Below are 13,712 nucleotides of genomic sequence, written 5' to 3'. Positions count from 1 at the left end.
AAAAATTTAATTTACTCACCAAACTTTATACATTAGATTTTTTGTCACTTCTCCGTTAATTCCCTAGTTTGTGTTGACATGACATTTTTTATTAATTTTTAAATCAATTAATATTTTTTTATATATTTTTCACCCTCCACAATCCATCTCTCACTCATCTTCATTAGCATTATTCTTCACCATCCATTTACTACTCACCAGCCCCGACGGGATACCGACAAGGACCTTTTCGTTAGCATTATGTTCACTTTCGATACTGCTCTCGAAGCAAGCCATAAGAATCTCATACTAACCCAAGCTAATTGCTATGATTCCATGTCGACATAAAGAAGACCTGCCGAACCCATAACCCTTGTAGGCCATGGAATTCAATAGTTGGTGTTGAGGGTATTCCTCAAGGTCCGAGTAGGCAACCCGAAAACCCAGTACCTTCATTCAAAAAGTGTATTCCTGGACCGCAAACAACACATGCGATAATATCAGCCCCACGGTAATATTGTTGTTGGTTAGAACATATCCAACCATTGTGGTTGCCAATGTCATATACATAGTTTGCTTCTATAAACACGTCGCCATCAAATAAAACCAGTGAAGCAAGTATCATTTCACCCTCAAATGAAGTCATATGTACAGAGACCTAAGAAAACACCATTAAGTGAAGATGAAAATGCTCTAACGATTATCAGAAATATGTTCCAATAATCATTTTGTTTTGCCATGTTTCCCTTTCCTTAACCCTTTCATTTTAATCTTAGGTTTAGGGGGTTTCAAAATTATATTTTTTAATATTTGATTACTCCATTGTAACACTAATAGATATCCAATTTGTGACGACGATGATGTTAATAACAGGAGTGAATATGGGATGGGGTAATGAAGGAAAGAAGAAGGTTAGTAAATTTCTCAAACCCTTTTTTTTTTCTGTTAGCATCTGCATGTAAAGATTTGTGAACTTGATTGTGCATTTATCGATGTGTTATTCTTATATGCTTAGGTTGTGTTTCATTAACCATCTTTATTAGTTTAAAAAATTAGTACCTAATTACATGTTTCTTTCCGGCAGTTTTCAAGTTGCAAAGAAAAGTTAGAAATGGTCGAGCATATTCCTTAAGAAATGGGCAAACATATTCAAGATAACGAAATAAGAAACAAGAAAAAATAAATCAACAAGTTCACACAGCTGAGAGGACATTTGAAAGACTAGAAAGAATTGTCTTTGTAATTCATTAATGGGGTTGCTTGATGGAGAAAGAGAAAGGGTTGCTGAGTTGAGATGATTTGCAGAATGATAGGAAAAAAAGTGGACAATTGATAATTTTGGCATTGGACAACAAATGAGGGGTGTTGATTTGATATGGGATTCAAATGGCCTGAAGCATTCATAAAAGTTGGGTTGACTTTGGCCTTCAACTTTTTATTTGAGCCACGTAATAACCACGTTAAGAAATTAACGGTAAAGTGAGTAAAAAAATTTAATATACAGTGAGTGAAATAGTAAATAAAATAAAGTTTAGTGGTAAATTATTTAATTTATCCATTTAAGAGAGAAAAGATATTGATTGAGTGCTTTAATTATTAGCTCTAAAAATTATTGAAAATTGTTATAGTTTACTTAAATTATATCAGACATAATTAAAACTTATTTTCACTCTAATTTATTAATTATTTGTATAATTTACTCTATAATTAGATAGAAAATTGCATAAATACAATAAAAGAATTATAATGAAATACCCCCCGGAGGAAGAACACCAATTATGGGACCCACAAGAGAATAACGCTCGAAAGACGGCGGCCCACCCATTTATAAAATCCGCCACTACACTCGATCAAAAAATCGCCAATCTTTTTGTTCGTCATTTCTTATTCATTTCCCCTTCCTTCGATCTAAAACCCTTTGCTCTCTTACCCGCCCAAAGTTCATTCAGGCATTCAACTGCCGCCCCCCTCTAAAGGAGGATCATCTTTTCAGGTTCGATCTCTAAGATTTATCTCTTTGAATTGTTCCTTTATTATTATTTTTTTATCTTTTTTACCTATGCTCTATGGATCGTAGGTTTCGCGATGGCATCAAAGCGGATCTTGAAGGAATTGAAGGATTTACAGAAGGATCCTCCTACATCTTGCAGCGCTGGTATAACCTTCACCATTTCGCTATTTTTATTAACATTTATCCAAATATTGATGGTTTTTGTCACTGTATTACTGCGAGACGGTAGATTTATCGGTATACATGTTTCGAATATAATTGAGGATTAGAAAAATTGTTGATGTAATTGTCAGTGTTTTTCTTATAGAAAGGTTGTTGAAACGATAGTAACAGTTGTTTGCGATTATTCATAAATGATTGCAATTTTCGTTTAACGTTTTGCCTCATAATCTTGTTGATTTTCCACCCCAAAAAAAATCCTATCACCGAAAAGGGAAAATCTAGCTAAAAACGTTTGAAATCATAGTTTTATACTTTTATGAATTAATTTTTTGTCGAACTGAAAGTAGCCCTCAGTTTTCATATTCGGTCACGAATTATATAACATGTCTAAACTATATAGGTTCTGTGAGACACCTGTATATGTGTATTTTGTCCTATCATGTTTTAAGTTGATGTTGAGAAAGGTATTTGACATATTTGATGCATTTATAAATTGGTGGTAATGACTGCGCTTTCATCATGTGATAGCATCATCAGTTGAATTGTTTTGATTTGTTTGCAATGATTCCAAAGACAGATTAGTAGATGGAAGGAATATGTATTTTTTTTTAATTTTTATGCGATGGATGTTATTGTGCCTTTTCGACATATAATAAGAGGCAGTAAAATGAAGGGTGATATTCATTATCATGCCAATGCTTAAACCGCATCTGTATATGATATGTCAAACACAGTTTTGATAGGGTGAAGTAGGAAGCAGATCCTTAATTTGTTGTAACCCCTTTCTGTTATATAGTTTATGACCATAGTTGATAGCAAGTGTTGTATGCAACATCTAGTTGGATTGATTTGCCTAACCTTGGGTTTGTTGTCTAGTTGATTGGGCCTAACCTTGATTGTCAAGTTGATTGATATTCTCTAGCTTCTCTAAGTTAAGGATATCAATATTTCATAAAATATCTACATGTTTTTTTCTAATGTTGTTTTCACTCACGTTTTTCTTCTGTTGGTTGTGTATGTACAAGTGCCCAACGAGTATCACTGACCTGCATTACTTGCATATTGCTAATAGTTCATTGGACAATATTGCAGGTCCTGTTGCCGAAGACATGTTTCACTGGCAGGCAACAATCATGGGTCCACCGGACAGTCCTTATGCTGGGGGTGTTTTCCTGGTGACCATCCATTTTCCTCCAGATTATCCCTTTAAGCCTCCCAAGGTACTTTTTATGTGCGGTTTTTCTTTACCATAGTGGTAGGATATTACCTTGTGACATATGCAAGAGCATGGATGCTATATCAGTCACTTTTATTCTATGTTGAAGGCTACCTATATAATCCAGATTCAATGTTACATTATTTGAAATATCCTTCCCTTCCCTGCTGTTCTAGCGTCCCCATTCTGTCAAATTTCCTAGAAGTTAAGGATCATGCTTTTAGCAGATAGTTTTTGTTTTTTACTTGTTAATGGTGATATATGCTCCTGGAGAGTGAGAGATGCTTGCCTTCATTACCACTTTACATGAATCAAAATGCTTCTTACTTTTAAAACGCTGGTTCAAATGAAAAGTGGAATACTATCAATTGGGTTATTGTTATCAAAAGCTTGGAATGGCTGAAAATATATGAAAATGAAAATAGATGTTCTTCTTCATGAGTAGATTTCTTTTGTTTGGCTCACTGTAAGAATTTAAGTTGCTTAACACAAAATTGTTAAAGCTAGAAGAGTTCTAAAGTATGTAATGCTTCCTTCTCTCTAATTTTTTCCATATGAAATTGCTATTGCAGGTGGCATTTAGAACAAAGGTATTCCATCCCAATATCAATAGCAATGGAAGCATTTGCCTAGACATCTTGAAGGAACAGTGGAGTCCTGCGCTGACAATATCCAAGGTGAGAGTGTCCTCTAAATATCTAGATACTCCTATCCGAAACTCATCTCATATATTTGGCATTAAGGGTGGCAAAAATTGATCCAACTGGAATGAGCCGCCACCACCCGTGGCGGCCAAAACAAATCATATTAGAAGGTCACTGACCTTGAAACAAATCTGATCATCCCAAAAATATGAATCACAATGCCAACCCAATGAGAGATGACCATCTGAACAAAGCAAAAGTGATAGAATCCGACTCAATACCCAAGATGGTATTAATTTTAGTATCGGATTTGTTTGTTTTATTTTGTTGTTGTAGGTGTTGCTATCAATCTGTTCTTTGCTGACAGACCCAAACCCCGATGATCCATTGGTGCCTGAGATTGCTCACATGTACAAGACGGACAGGAACAAGTACGAGACAACTGCAAGGAGCTGGACCCAGAAGTACGCCATGGGCTAACGAGCTTTGTCATGTGTAAGGGGAAACCCCATATTTCTTTTTTCTTAATTTTTCCCCATATATTTTGGTTTTTAAAGGAAATGTCTATGCATGAATGTTTGTTATTTCACTTGAAACATAAAGTGAATGTGAAGGATTCAACATTGGATGAATGTAACTTTGGAACCGAGAAACTGTGTTCTAAATCTGAAATCGACAACTATCCCATATCATATCTGAGTAACTTTAGACCCTGTAATTTGGATCAATGTTTATTTACTTTATTTAATATTATCCATACAATTATATGTTATATAAGTTCTAATTATACATATATTAAAAAAGTGCATGCTCTCTTTTAATTTAATTTTAAAAAACAAAAAACTTAAAAAATAAGTTTTATTCTGAGTTTTATTCAGTAACGTCAAGTCGTAAAATTCATTCATGATTTTATTCTGAATTTTTGTGGATATAATAGATATGAACCTGAATGGCTAATTTTTGTTCTACATCCTCTGGGGAAAAAATGAAATTACATATGTAACTGCACTGGAAAAATAAAATAAAACGAAATGGTTGTCTTCAGTTTTTTTTTTCATCGTAAATCACTAATAAGGTTAAAGCCAAAACTTACAAAAACTTGGACCCACTCGAGTAGAAAATAAATTTTTATAAAGATTTAGTTGAAATAATATTTCATCCAATATCTATTTGATTATAATTAAATCGATTAGATCGATTTGTTATAGAAGCAGAAAAGGCTGGGGGAGTCTGGTTATACCACCCAAATTTGACGAAGCACATGCAATGAAGCAGATGTTTCACGGCAACATCAAAGCTTACAATCATTAGGGGAAGAACCCATTGTTGTCAAATGTGATGTTTTGATCAAACTGGGAATTACCCAATGGAAAATCCAAGCCAACTGTAGGCGAGCTCGTCGCCAAAATTGCAGCAGCTTGAACAATCTTATACTCATCAGTAACCTGAGTCTGATCATCACGGGCTTGAAAACTGAAGTTGGCCCTTGATGCCGTTAGCGATACGGTATTAGACTGCAAATGGTTTCGGACACCATCATTTTCGGCTAAAGAAGGTGCTGAAAGGACAATGTTGGATGTTGACGAAGTGTAGGGGAATGAATGCCATGTTTGGTGACGATCATGATGAACTAAATCTTGGGTTTGAACTTTGAGGTCGCTTTGAAAGCTAAGAAATAGATCCTCTGATGATTGTTTCTGGTTATGGAGCAATTGTTCTTGTTCTTGATTTTCATCAGAGGTTCCTGAGGTAGAATTTAGACTTGAAGTTACGTTCGTACAAGTGTGGTCTCCGATGTATGTAATCTCAAAGATTGTCGGGTCATCCCCCGATCTTTGTACTTGCTTCATTGCCGAACAACCTCGAACGCCACGATGTGTGCATCTGTAATAGCCTCTGCAATCAAGAAACTATACTTGAATACATATATAATATAATGTAACTTCACTAAATATAGTATAACTAGACGGACCAATTGATTTAAGTCAAACTTACGAGTATAGGTTTCTATATACTTTACAAACCTTGGATGTTTCGAGCCGAGAATATCCTTTTGTCCATACTTCCTCCAACTGAAACCATCATCAAGAGGTCCCTCCACTGCCATCCCAGGCGCTACTCGAATTTTTTGTATCCATCTTGGTTGAGTACTATTCCTGCGGTATAAAAATCTCCATATGTATCAAATTGAAACCAACAAATTATGGATCTAACCATAAATAATAAAATTTCAAATTCAAGTCAATATTATACATATACCTTTTCTTGGAGGCATCTTTGAGCTCCGGTTTCCCGAAATGACGATCAGAGTCTTCACCCATGAGATATCCACACTCCGGCATTGCGATCGTTTCTTCTGGTGCTTGTTGTGTCACTATCAACGATGTGTTAACATTGCAGTTCACCATCAACAGTGCCTTCTGATAAGAATCATGAATCTTTTGAACTAAAAGTTCTTTCGTTTCATCATCAGAGGAAGGCGCATTGAGATGAGCCTGGAGTTGCCTCGCTAGCTCTCGTCCCCGAGTTAACTCATTGATCAGATTCATTCGCTCCCATTTTCCCATATCCTCCATTAATAAACCAGGCCCAGATTTTCTTTCTTCATACTCTATTAGTTCATGCTATACAAATGTTACGTTACACGTATGCATGTGTATATAAAGAGAGTGGTCACAGAAGTGGAATTATATGAGAAAAGGACATTGGTTCTGGGTTTTTGAACGTAAGTTTGACTGCAAATAGAATCATGGAGACTGGTCTTCGGTCATAGAAAACGTGGGGTTCAAATGAAGGAAAGTTCAACTGTTGACTCTTTCCTTCTTTGCAATTAGCTTTTAAACATAATGGAACTTACGGTTTCGGTCTTTAATCATTGATGGTGTTGGGTTGAAAGATTGTTGGCATCCAAACGCAAAATATAAGTAAAGAAATAAATCAATTTGGACGTCATATGTTCAAAAATTTTATATTTCATTTTCAAATTATTTGATTCCTACTCCAAAAATATTTTTTTTTCTATCTTTCTCTTCCCAGGAAATCAAAATCACCAAATAAACTTCAGTTCTACATTCATGATGTAAAAACTTAGAAAAGCAAATAACCACACACACAAACACGCAAATTAGAAGTCGTAGCAGCGACCATTGCGTTCCCAATCACCGTACCAAGTGGGCTCCGGGCCTTTAGGCCCGCCAACCTCTCCCGTCTCTCTATTAACGTGATCTTCTTCATCTCCACCTTCAGCCTCTTCTTCTTTATTCTTATGTTCAAGATTTCATTTCACAGCTTCCCGATCTTCGTTGTCGGCCTTTTCTCCATGTTTCAACTGAGATTGCTGTGCGGAATATGGTTTGACAATAGAGTGCTCCGATAGCGACGACAAAGACAGCTCAGGCCGGATTTCGCCATTTTCAGCTCTTTAGGAAGCGCAAAGGTAAGTGCGGGGACGAACAGGCACCTACAGTGGTTTTATTCTCTGGTAATTAAGGAATTAAAAGAAAAGTGTTGTTGGTTTGGAAACACCAGCACGGCGTCGTGTTGGAACGTGATGCTGCCGCCACGTTTTGATGCTAAAATGTTGTGACGTGTAGACTATAGAATGTGGCCCAATAGATAATTTGCAATTCCGCCCAAATCAAATCCAAATTGTGTATACTATAGAAGGTGGATATTTGTCAATTATAACGTGTTTTACGTATGCCTTATATCCGGTGAAAGGTTAAAGGAATCGTACAAATCAAATTTTAAATAAATTCAAATTAATAATATTGTACGAGTGGTTTATGATTTAAAATGGTTTTATCAAAATAAAATTAACAAATTAAAACTTAAAATCAACTTGAAATATGATGAATCAAATCAATTTAAATTACCAAGGACAAGACAGTAATACGGGTAAATCTCAAGGGTTAATCCTGTCAGATCGACAAAATTATCCGAAGTCTAAACTCGAATTATATATTTTTGAAAAACAAAGCCCATTAAAACAAAAAGGCGCACCCTCTCGTTTCTCTTCTTCTTCAAAATCACATGATCTTTTTATCATTTCTCCCAAAAACGCCCCCATCTTCCTCCGTGAAACTGAAATCCCTAGTTCTTTCACCCTACCCTCCCTCGTAATTCCCCCCCGGTTATCGATCTCATTGTCTTAACCGCCTTCCGCCTCCACTCACCTCCAATCTTCTCCGTGAGAGGTCCCGCCGCCTTCTCTCCTATTCCACCCAATTAGGGTTTCCACCGTCATTTTGTCGGTTTATTTTTAGAATCTACGTTAGATACCGTGAAAGATTCGATTTTAGGGTTTTCATATTGAATGTTGATTAGAGATTGGTGTTTCGTTTTTTATTCGGAGGGTTTAAAAATTTTCCAGTTAGGATTTTTTTTTTAATATTGAGTTATCGTAGTTGTGCTCCGGTGATGCCGCGAAGTTCAAGGCACAAATCTAATAAGCATAGTTCTAGGGATGCTAGGGACTACTCGGATTCGGAGAGAGATACGTGCTTAAAGGAGAAGGAAAAAAAGGAGGAGAGCAAGCCTGGATCCGGTGACAAGAGAAGGCTTGACTCCAAGGACACTTGGATTTCGGGGAATGGAGATTATGTGTACAGTTCCTCAAAGCGCCGCAAAGAAAAAGTGGATAATGGAGCAACCTACAGGTGGAATGGCGGTGAAGACGGTGTTAAAGGAGAGAAGAAGTCTAGGGGTTCAATTGAATTCAATAGTAAGAAACGAGAGGATGCCGAAGGAGATGATGCAAAGAGGATTAAAAGTGAGGGGAAATATAGAGAATCGAGTAGAAAGGAGCAAAGGGAAAAAGAAAAGAAAGGTAAAGAAGGAAAGAGCGATAGGTCGATGGAGGCTGATGAACACCGCCCTGTGAAGCAATCCGCTGAAAGATCTGGTAAGATAACTTATTAACTGTTGATGCTCTTTTGTTGTTGTTGTTGTTGTTGTTTAGTGTCAATTTAGCATGTGCAATTCTGCATTTCTAACTATTTTGTGTTCTTTTGTTGTTGTTAAGTAGTGTATGTTAAGATTGATTGTTATTATTTTTCCCAATTTTGTTTACTAGTTTTATTTGGTTTTAGGAGTTAACACATTCAACATTGAATAAGGACGATATTTATGAATTGCTGAACCTTTGTAACTTGTTATATAAGTTTGTTGAGTAGGGATGCTATCTATTGTTACAAACTTTTTTAGCTTGCCCTTTGAGTGGGACTGTAATAAAGGATATTCAGAACCTTTTGCATTTGTAATTAATGACTAGTCAGTATTAATTTCTGCATCAGTTATCTGATTTAAGAATTCTTATTTACTGCAAGAGACAAAGAGGAAAAGTAGATGTTTTGTTTGCAGTATGAGAGGCTGTGTTGAGGAATTTATAGAGTAGGTGACATAGTTGAAATTAAAGGGAGAATATAGTTTCTACCGTAGTTTTAATGGTATTGGAAAGGTGTGTATTTTGTATTGTTTTAAGGCCTTCTGAGCGCAGTTACAAAGCAATTAATATCTGACCTTAAAACTTGGTATATTACTCTTTCTGCATTGTAAATGGACCTGGATTAGGTTGTTCCCCCCCCCCCCCAAATTTTTTAACTTCAATGTTGACTTGAAATTGTCGGTTAGCCTTCTCCAGTTAATATTCCTTTTGGTTGGTTTCCTTTTTCCTGGTATTGGTTTGGAAGGAATCAAAATTTGAAAATTTCAGTTGTCTCCAATATGTAATTTTCTATTAGCTTCAAAGTGTTGTTTGAAAAGTACTTTCCCATTCATGGTTCCCTGTTTTGGATATGGATATAATTTTCATGTAAATTTAGAAGAGAATCTGTTGGGTTAAGCTTGAAGTTGCCACACTTCGTGTACACTTAGAAGTGCTTTCATATGTGCTTTTCTAAGTATATGACATCAATTTCCCAGATTCTGTTTTATCAGTGCGATGAGCTGGTCTTTAATTAAGGCCTAATATAAAATGGTTGAGCTACTTTGGCTCAATATATAGTGCTATGTTCAGATGCATCGGGATTTTGGCACTCATCCTGTTTCTGATTTTATACAGGTTTGAAGTTAACGTTAGCTTTAGGAGAATAAATAATTTTACTTGTATGCTTTTAGAAATCTAATATTAGGTTTTTGTTTTTTAAGTTCTCTATTTTGTTTTTAGATGTCCTATTTTGTTTTGGACTGCTTTACGTCTTATATGCCATTGCTCAGCTTGGTATATTATTACGTGCACTTTCTATAGGCTCTTGTCTTCTGCTTGCAAAATAAAATGAGTACATGTATGGCTATTACCAAATCAGGATTGTCAGAGGAGGTTTTGTAATATATGTGGGAATCAAATTTTAACTTCTGAGGTGTTTTTCCCCCTTAAAAATAGGCTCTTAATTATTTTTGGTAACATCTTAAGTTCTTTTTAGATTTGATTGTACAAGATCAGTTGCGAAGTCCTGAATCAGAGAGCCAGCTTGAAAGACGACTTAGGAAAAGGAGAGATGCTTCTGGTGACGAGGATAAGCATCTGGAAGATAATGGAGATAACTTGGACAAGCAGTTGTCTATGAACAATTATACTGGCAAAGATGGCAGAGCTAAAGATGAGAAGCATAAGGATGAAAGATACAAGGACAAGTATCAAGAAGACATGGACTATGAAGACGAGTGGCAACATGATAAATTGAAAGATGATCAACCAGCAAGTGATCACGCTAATTGTAAGTCTAGTGAGAAGTTTTTAAGGGATGGAAAAGACGATGTGAAAGTTTGGAGGAAGAAGTCCAAGGCTCAAGATAGTGACTTTGAGCGTGATCATGACCATGATAGAGACCGTGATCGTGATTATTATAGGGAGCGGGAACGCGATCGAGGGCGTGAACGTTATCGTGATCTTGATCGTGACTATTATCGAGAACGTGACCACAGCCGTGATCATGACCATGATCGTGATTCTGATTCTAAATGGGATCGTGAACGTGATTGCCGTTATAGTGACCGGGACAAAGATAGAGATCGTGACCGTGATGAATTACATGATGAACGGAGGACTGCTAGATTCAAAGATAGTAAGGGAAGGAAGCAATCTCCTGATGATCGATATGCTGGTAATGATACAAAATCAAGGGGTGCCAAAGTACACTATTCTGAAATAGAAAATAGATCGACTTCTGGTAGAGTTGAGGTAGATGCTGATAGGGGAAGGTCTCAATCACGCCCAGCCAATTTAGGTGCAGTTATGGGTAGCAACAGAAGGAGAGCTTCCCCCAGCTCAAGTTCCCATTGTGGGAATGATGAGTATAGGTAATTTGTTTCTTTATCACACGCTCTTCAGTATGATTGATTCCTTATTCTATGATTCAAATGGTAAACTGGCTAAATAATACAGGGCATTGAGCTGTTAATTTCTATTAGATTTTTTTATTATTGTTTGACAAGTTAAACTGATTGTATTTTTCTCATTGTCTTGAGTATAATATAATTATTCTCTCTTACAGACATTTGAAGCAAGACGATTTGAATTGTAAAGATCTGATAACAGAGCAGAGGTCCAAAGCAGCTTCATCAAGAGAGGTAACTAGTTTTTCTGAAACATCAGAGAGGGGTGCTAAGTACAGATCCACAAAGAAATCTAGTAGGGTGGAAGAGGTCCATTCTGGGGAGTTCGAGAGGTCCTCAAGTTTAAAAGCTTCCCCAATGAGTATGATGGAAAAATCCCCTTCAACAAGTCTTGGGTGTAGATATACGAGTAGAAGTGGTGTTAGGCAGGTTCTTGATATAGAGGAGACTGGATGGAGCAGTGCCTCCGTTGATGGCAGAGAAGAGGATAATAAACTTACTCGAGAATTACCTCCTGAGAAGCCTCTTTTGGATGGACCCTCTCAATCAGATTCTGTGTTTTATAATAGATCTGGTCAGGGCAACTCATCTTTGAATTCTCTGCCACCTGGTCTAAGATCTGGAATTGGCAGTCCTTTCATGGGTTCTCTAGAAGAAGATATTAGATTTAGTAATAGTGGCCGTTACAAGAGGGGTGATCTGAATGTTAGGAGAGGTCATGCAAATGCTTGGAGGGGCGCCCCAAACTGGCCACCACCTGTTCCAAATGGTTTCATCCCATTCCAACCTGGGCCACCACATGGTGGTTTTCAAATGATGCCACAGTTTCCTTCCCCGTCTCTGTTTAATGTTAGACACTCAATGGATGTTAATCACTCTGGGATTCCATATCATATACCTGATTCCGAAAGGTTTAACAATCATATGCGTCCAATGGGATGGCAGAATACGATGGATGGATCTGCTCCTGCCCATTTCCATGGTTGGGATGGTCACAGTGTTATTTATAGGGAAGAAGGGCACATTTTCGGGGGTCTTGAATGGGACCAGAATAGGCATCCAGTGAATGGTCGAGGATGGGACTCCAATTCAGATGTGTGGAAAGGACAAAATGCTGATGTTGACTTGGCTTCAACATCTCAGAAAGAGGACCATCCTCGGAAGACCCCTCTTGATGATGTTTATGATGGACGGGAATGCCAGAGGTCTCAATATGAGAATAGCGATAACAGTGTTCGTGTGAAAGATCTTGAAATAAGACCTGGTGTCATGTCACCAGTTAAAGAATCTTTTAGGATTTCACCTGAGATTCCACACAAGGCAACTGATTCTTCCAAAATATCAAGTGAAGGTGTTGATGCTCGCTATTGTAAGGTTTATCTTTCTAAGCTTGACATTTCAGAAGAACTAGCTGATCCTGATTTATATGACCAATGCATGGGTATATCAAATACGGAGCAAAGTAAAGATTTTGCCAAAGATGTAAAAATGCGTGTGAATTTGAAGGTAGATAACTATTTTCTACATAATTCCCTCTCTGTATCTAATTTAGCTGATCTTTTACTTATAATATCCTTTCAAAATTTTCAGAATGGTGCACGGCCAGTGCAAAAGGCTTCCATTGCTGTGCTCAGCCCTTCACTCATTCCTGCAACTAATGCTGCTGTTTTTCAGGTACTTGGTGAAGCTCATATCTGTATTGCTTCGTTGGTGGGAGGAGTTGTGTGTTTTTCTTTCTTTTAGAAGCTAGGTTTAAATTTGTTTTGTTGGAAGGAAATAAATAGAATATCTTATATGTTTGTACTCTATTTTGAACTCTACTGATTCTAAAATAATGTTGTGCTTAAAATCTGTTTTCTGACTTGCAGAAAGCCATGGACATTTACAAGAAACACAGACTGCAAGTGGGTGCTATCCCAAATGTAAATGGTGGATTGTTAGCATTTATTTCTGCGTCCAAGGAGAAGGGGAGGAGCAAAGCTCTGATCATGTTGTTGATGAAGCAGAGGTGCCATCTTTGCTGTCTGACGCAGAAATAGTGGATTCAGCTATGGAAGATTCAGATCAGCAGAAAGGGGAAGCTGTTCCGGCCGCTACTTCTCATGAGAATATGGATTCAGATCATCTGGATAGGGCCTCTCCTGGGAAATCAGACCAACCAAATACTGATTTTGGTCACATGAATGCTGAGGTGCCTAAACCAGTTTTGAATGGCAATAAGGCAGAAGAGACGGAGAGTGAGCAGCAGATGAATTCACTTGATAATGCTCCAGAGGCTGTTTGTTGTCCGGCCGCTGATGGGGAAAACTCAAATGATATAAACAAAACTGAAGGTAATAGTTCTGTATACTGTGCCGAGGAGAGA

General features: G+C 37.1%; 3 protein-coding genes across 5 annotated transcripts; 2 read left to right on the top strand and 1 right to left on the bottom strand.

The window, feature by feature from the left end:
- Positions 1-1,819: 1,819 nt before the first annotated feature.
- LOC120185917 (ubiquitin-conjugating enzyme E2 10) lies at positions 1,820-4,715 on the top strand. The gene is made up of 5 exons (XM_039189994.1): positions 1,820-1,972; positions 2,057-2,134; positions 3,245-3,372; positions 3,941-4,045; positions 4,349-4,715. Exons 2-5 carry the CDS (start codon positions 2,065-2,067, stop codon positions 4,490-4,492), a joined length of 447 nt encoding a protein of 148 aa, XP_039045925.1. The 5' UTR covers positions 1,820-1,972; positions 2,057-2,064; the 3' UTR covers positions 4,493-4,715.
- Positions 4,716-5,319: 604 nt separating this feature from the next.
- On the bottom strand, positions 5,320-6,592 carry LOC120185954 (probable WRKY transcription factor 30). Its single transcript, XM_039190023.1, has 3 exons — positions 6,272-6,592; positions 6,037-6,168; positions 5,320-5,908 (listed from the first exon to the last, which is right to left on the bottom strand). The coding sequence occupies exons 1-3, from the start codon at positions 6,586-6,588 to the stop codon at positions 5,320-5,322; spliced, it is 1,038 nt and encodes a 345-aa protein (XP_039045954.1). The 5' UTR covers positions 6,589-6,592.
- A 1,428-nt stretch (positions 6,593-8,020) lies between these two features.
- Positions 8,021-13,461, top strand: LOC120185913 (zinc finger CCCH domain-containing protein 13-like). Of its 3 annotated transcripts, none has more exons than XM_039189992.1 (5): positions 8,021-8,783; positions 10,435-11,311; positions 11,506-12,853; positions 12,938-13,021; positions 13,216-13,461. In XM_039189992.1, the coding sequence occupies exons 1-5, from the start codon at positions 8,432-8,434 to the stop codon at positions 13,384-13,386; spliced, it is 2,832 nt and encodes a 943-aa protein (XP_039045923.1). In that variant the 5' UTR covers positions 8,021-8,431; the 3' UTR covers positions 13,387-13,461. The 3 variants fall into 3 exon arrangements, with proteins under 3 accessions (XP_039045923.1, XP_039045922.1, XP_039045921.1); XM_039189991.1 differs by having other exon boundaries at positions 8,021-8,915; positions 10,450-11,311; XM_039189990.1 differs by having other exon boundaries at positions 8,021-8,915.
- The last annotated feature ends 251 nt before the right edge of the window (positions 13,462-13,712 follow it).

This window comes from Hibiscus syriacus, unplaced genomic scaffold (assembly GCF_006381635.1).
Source record: "Hibiscus syriacus cultivar Baekdansim isolate YM2019G1 unplaced genomic scaffold, ASM638163v2 tig00113156_pilon, whole genome shotgun sequence".
Classification (NCBI taxonomy): Eukaryota; Viridiplantae; Streptophyta; class Magnoliopsida; order Malvales; family Malvaceae; genus Hibiscus; species Hibiscus syriacus.
This window is presented reverse-complemented; position numbering and strand designations above follow the sequence as displayed.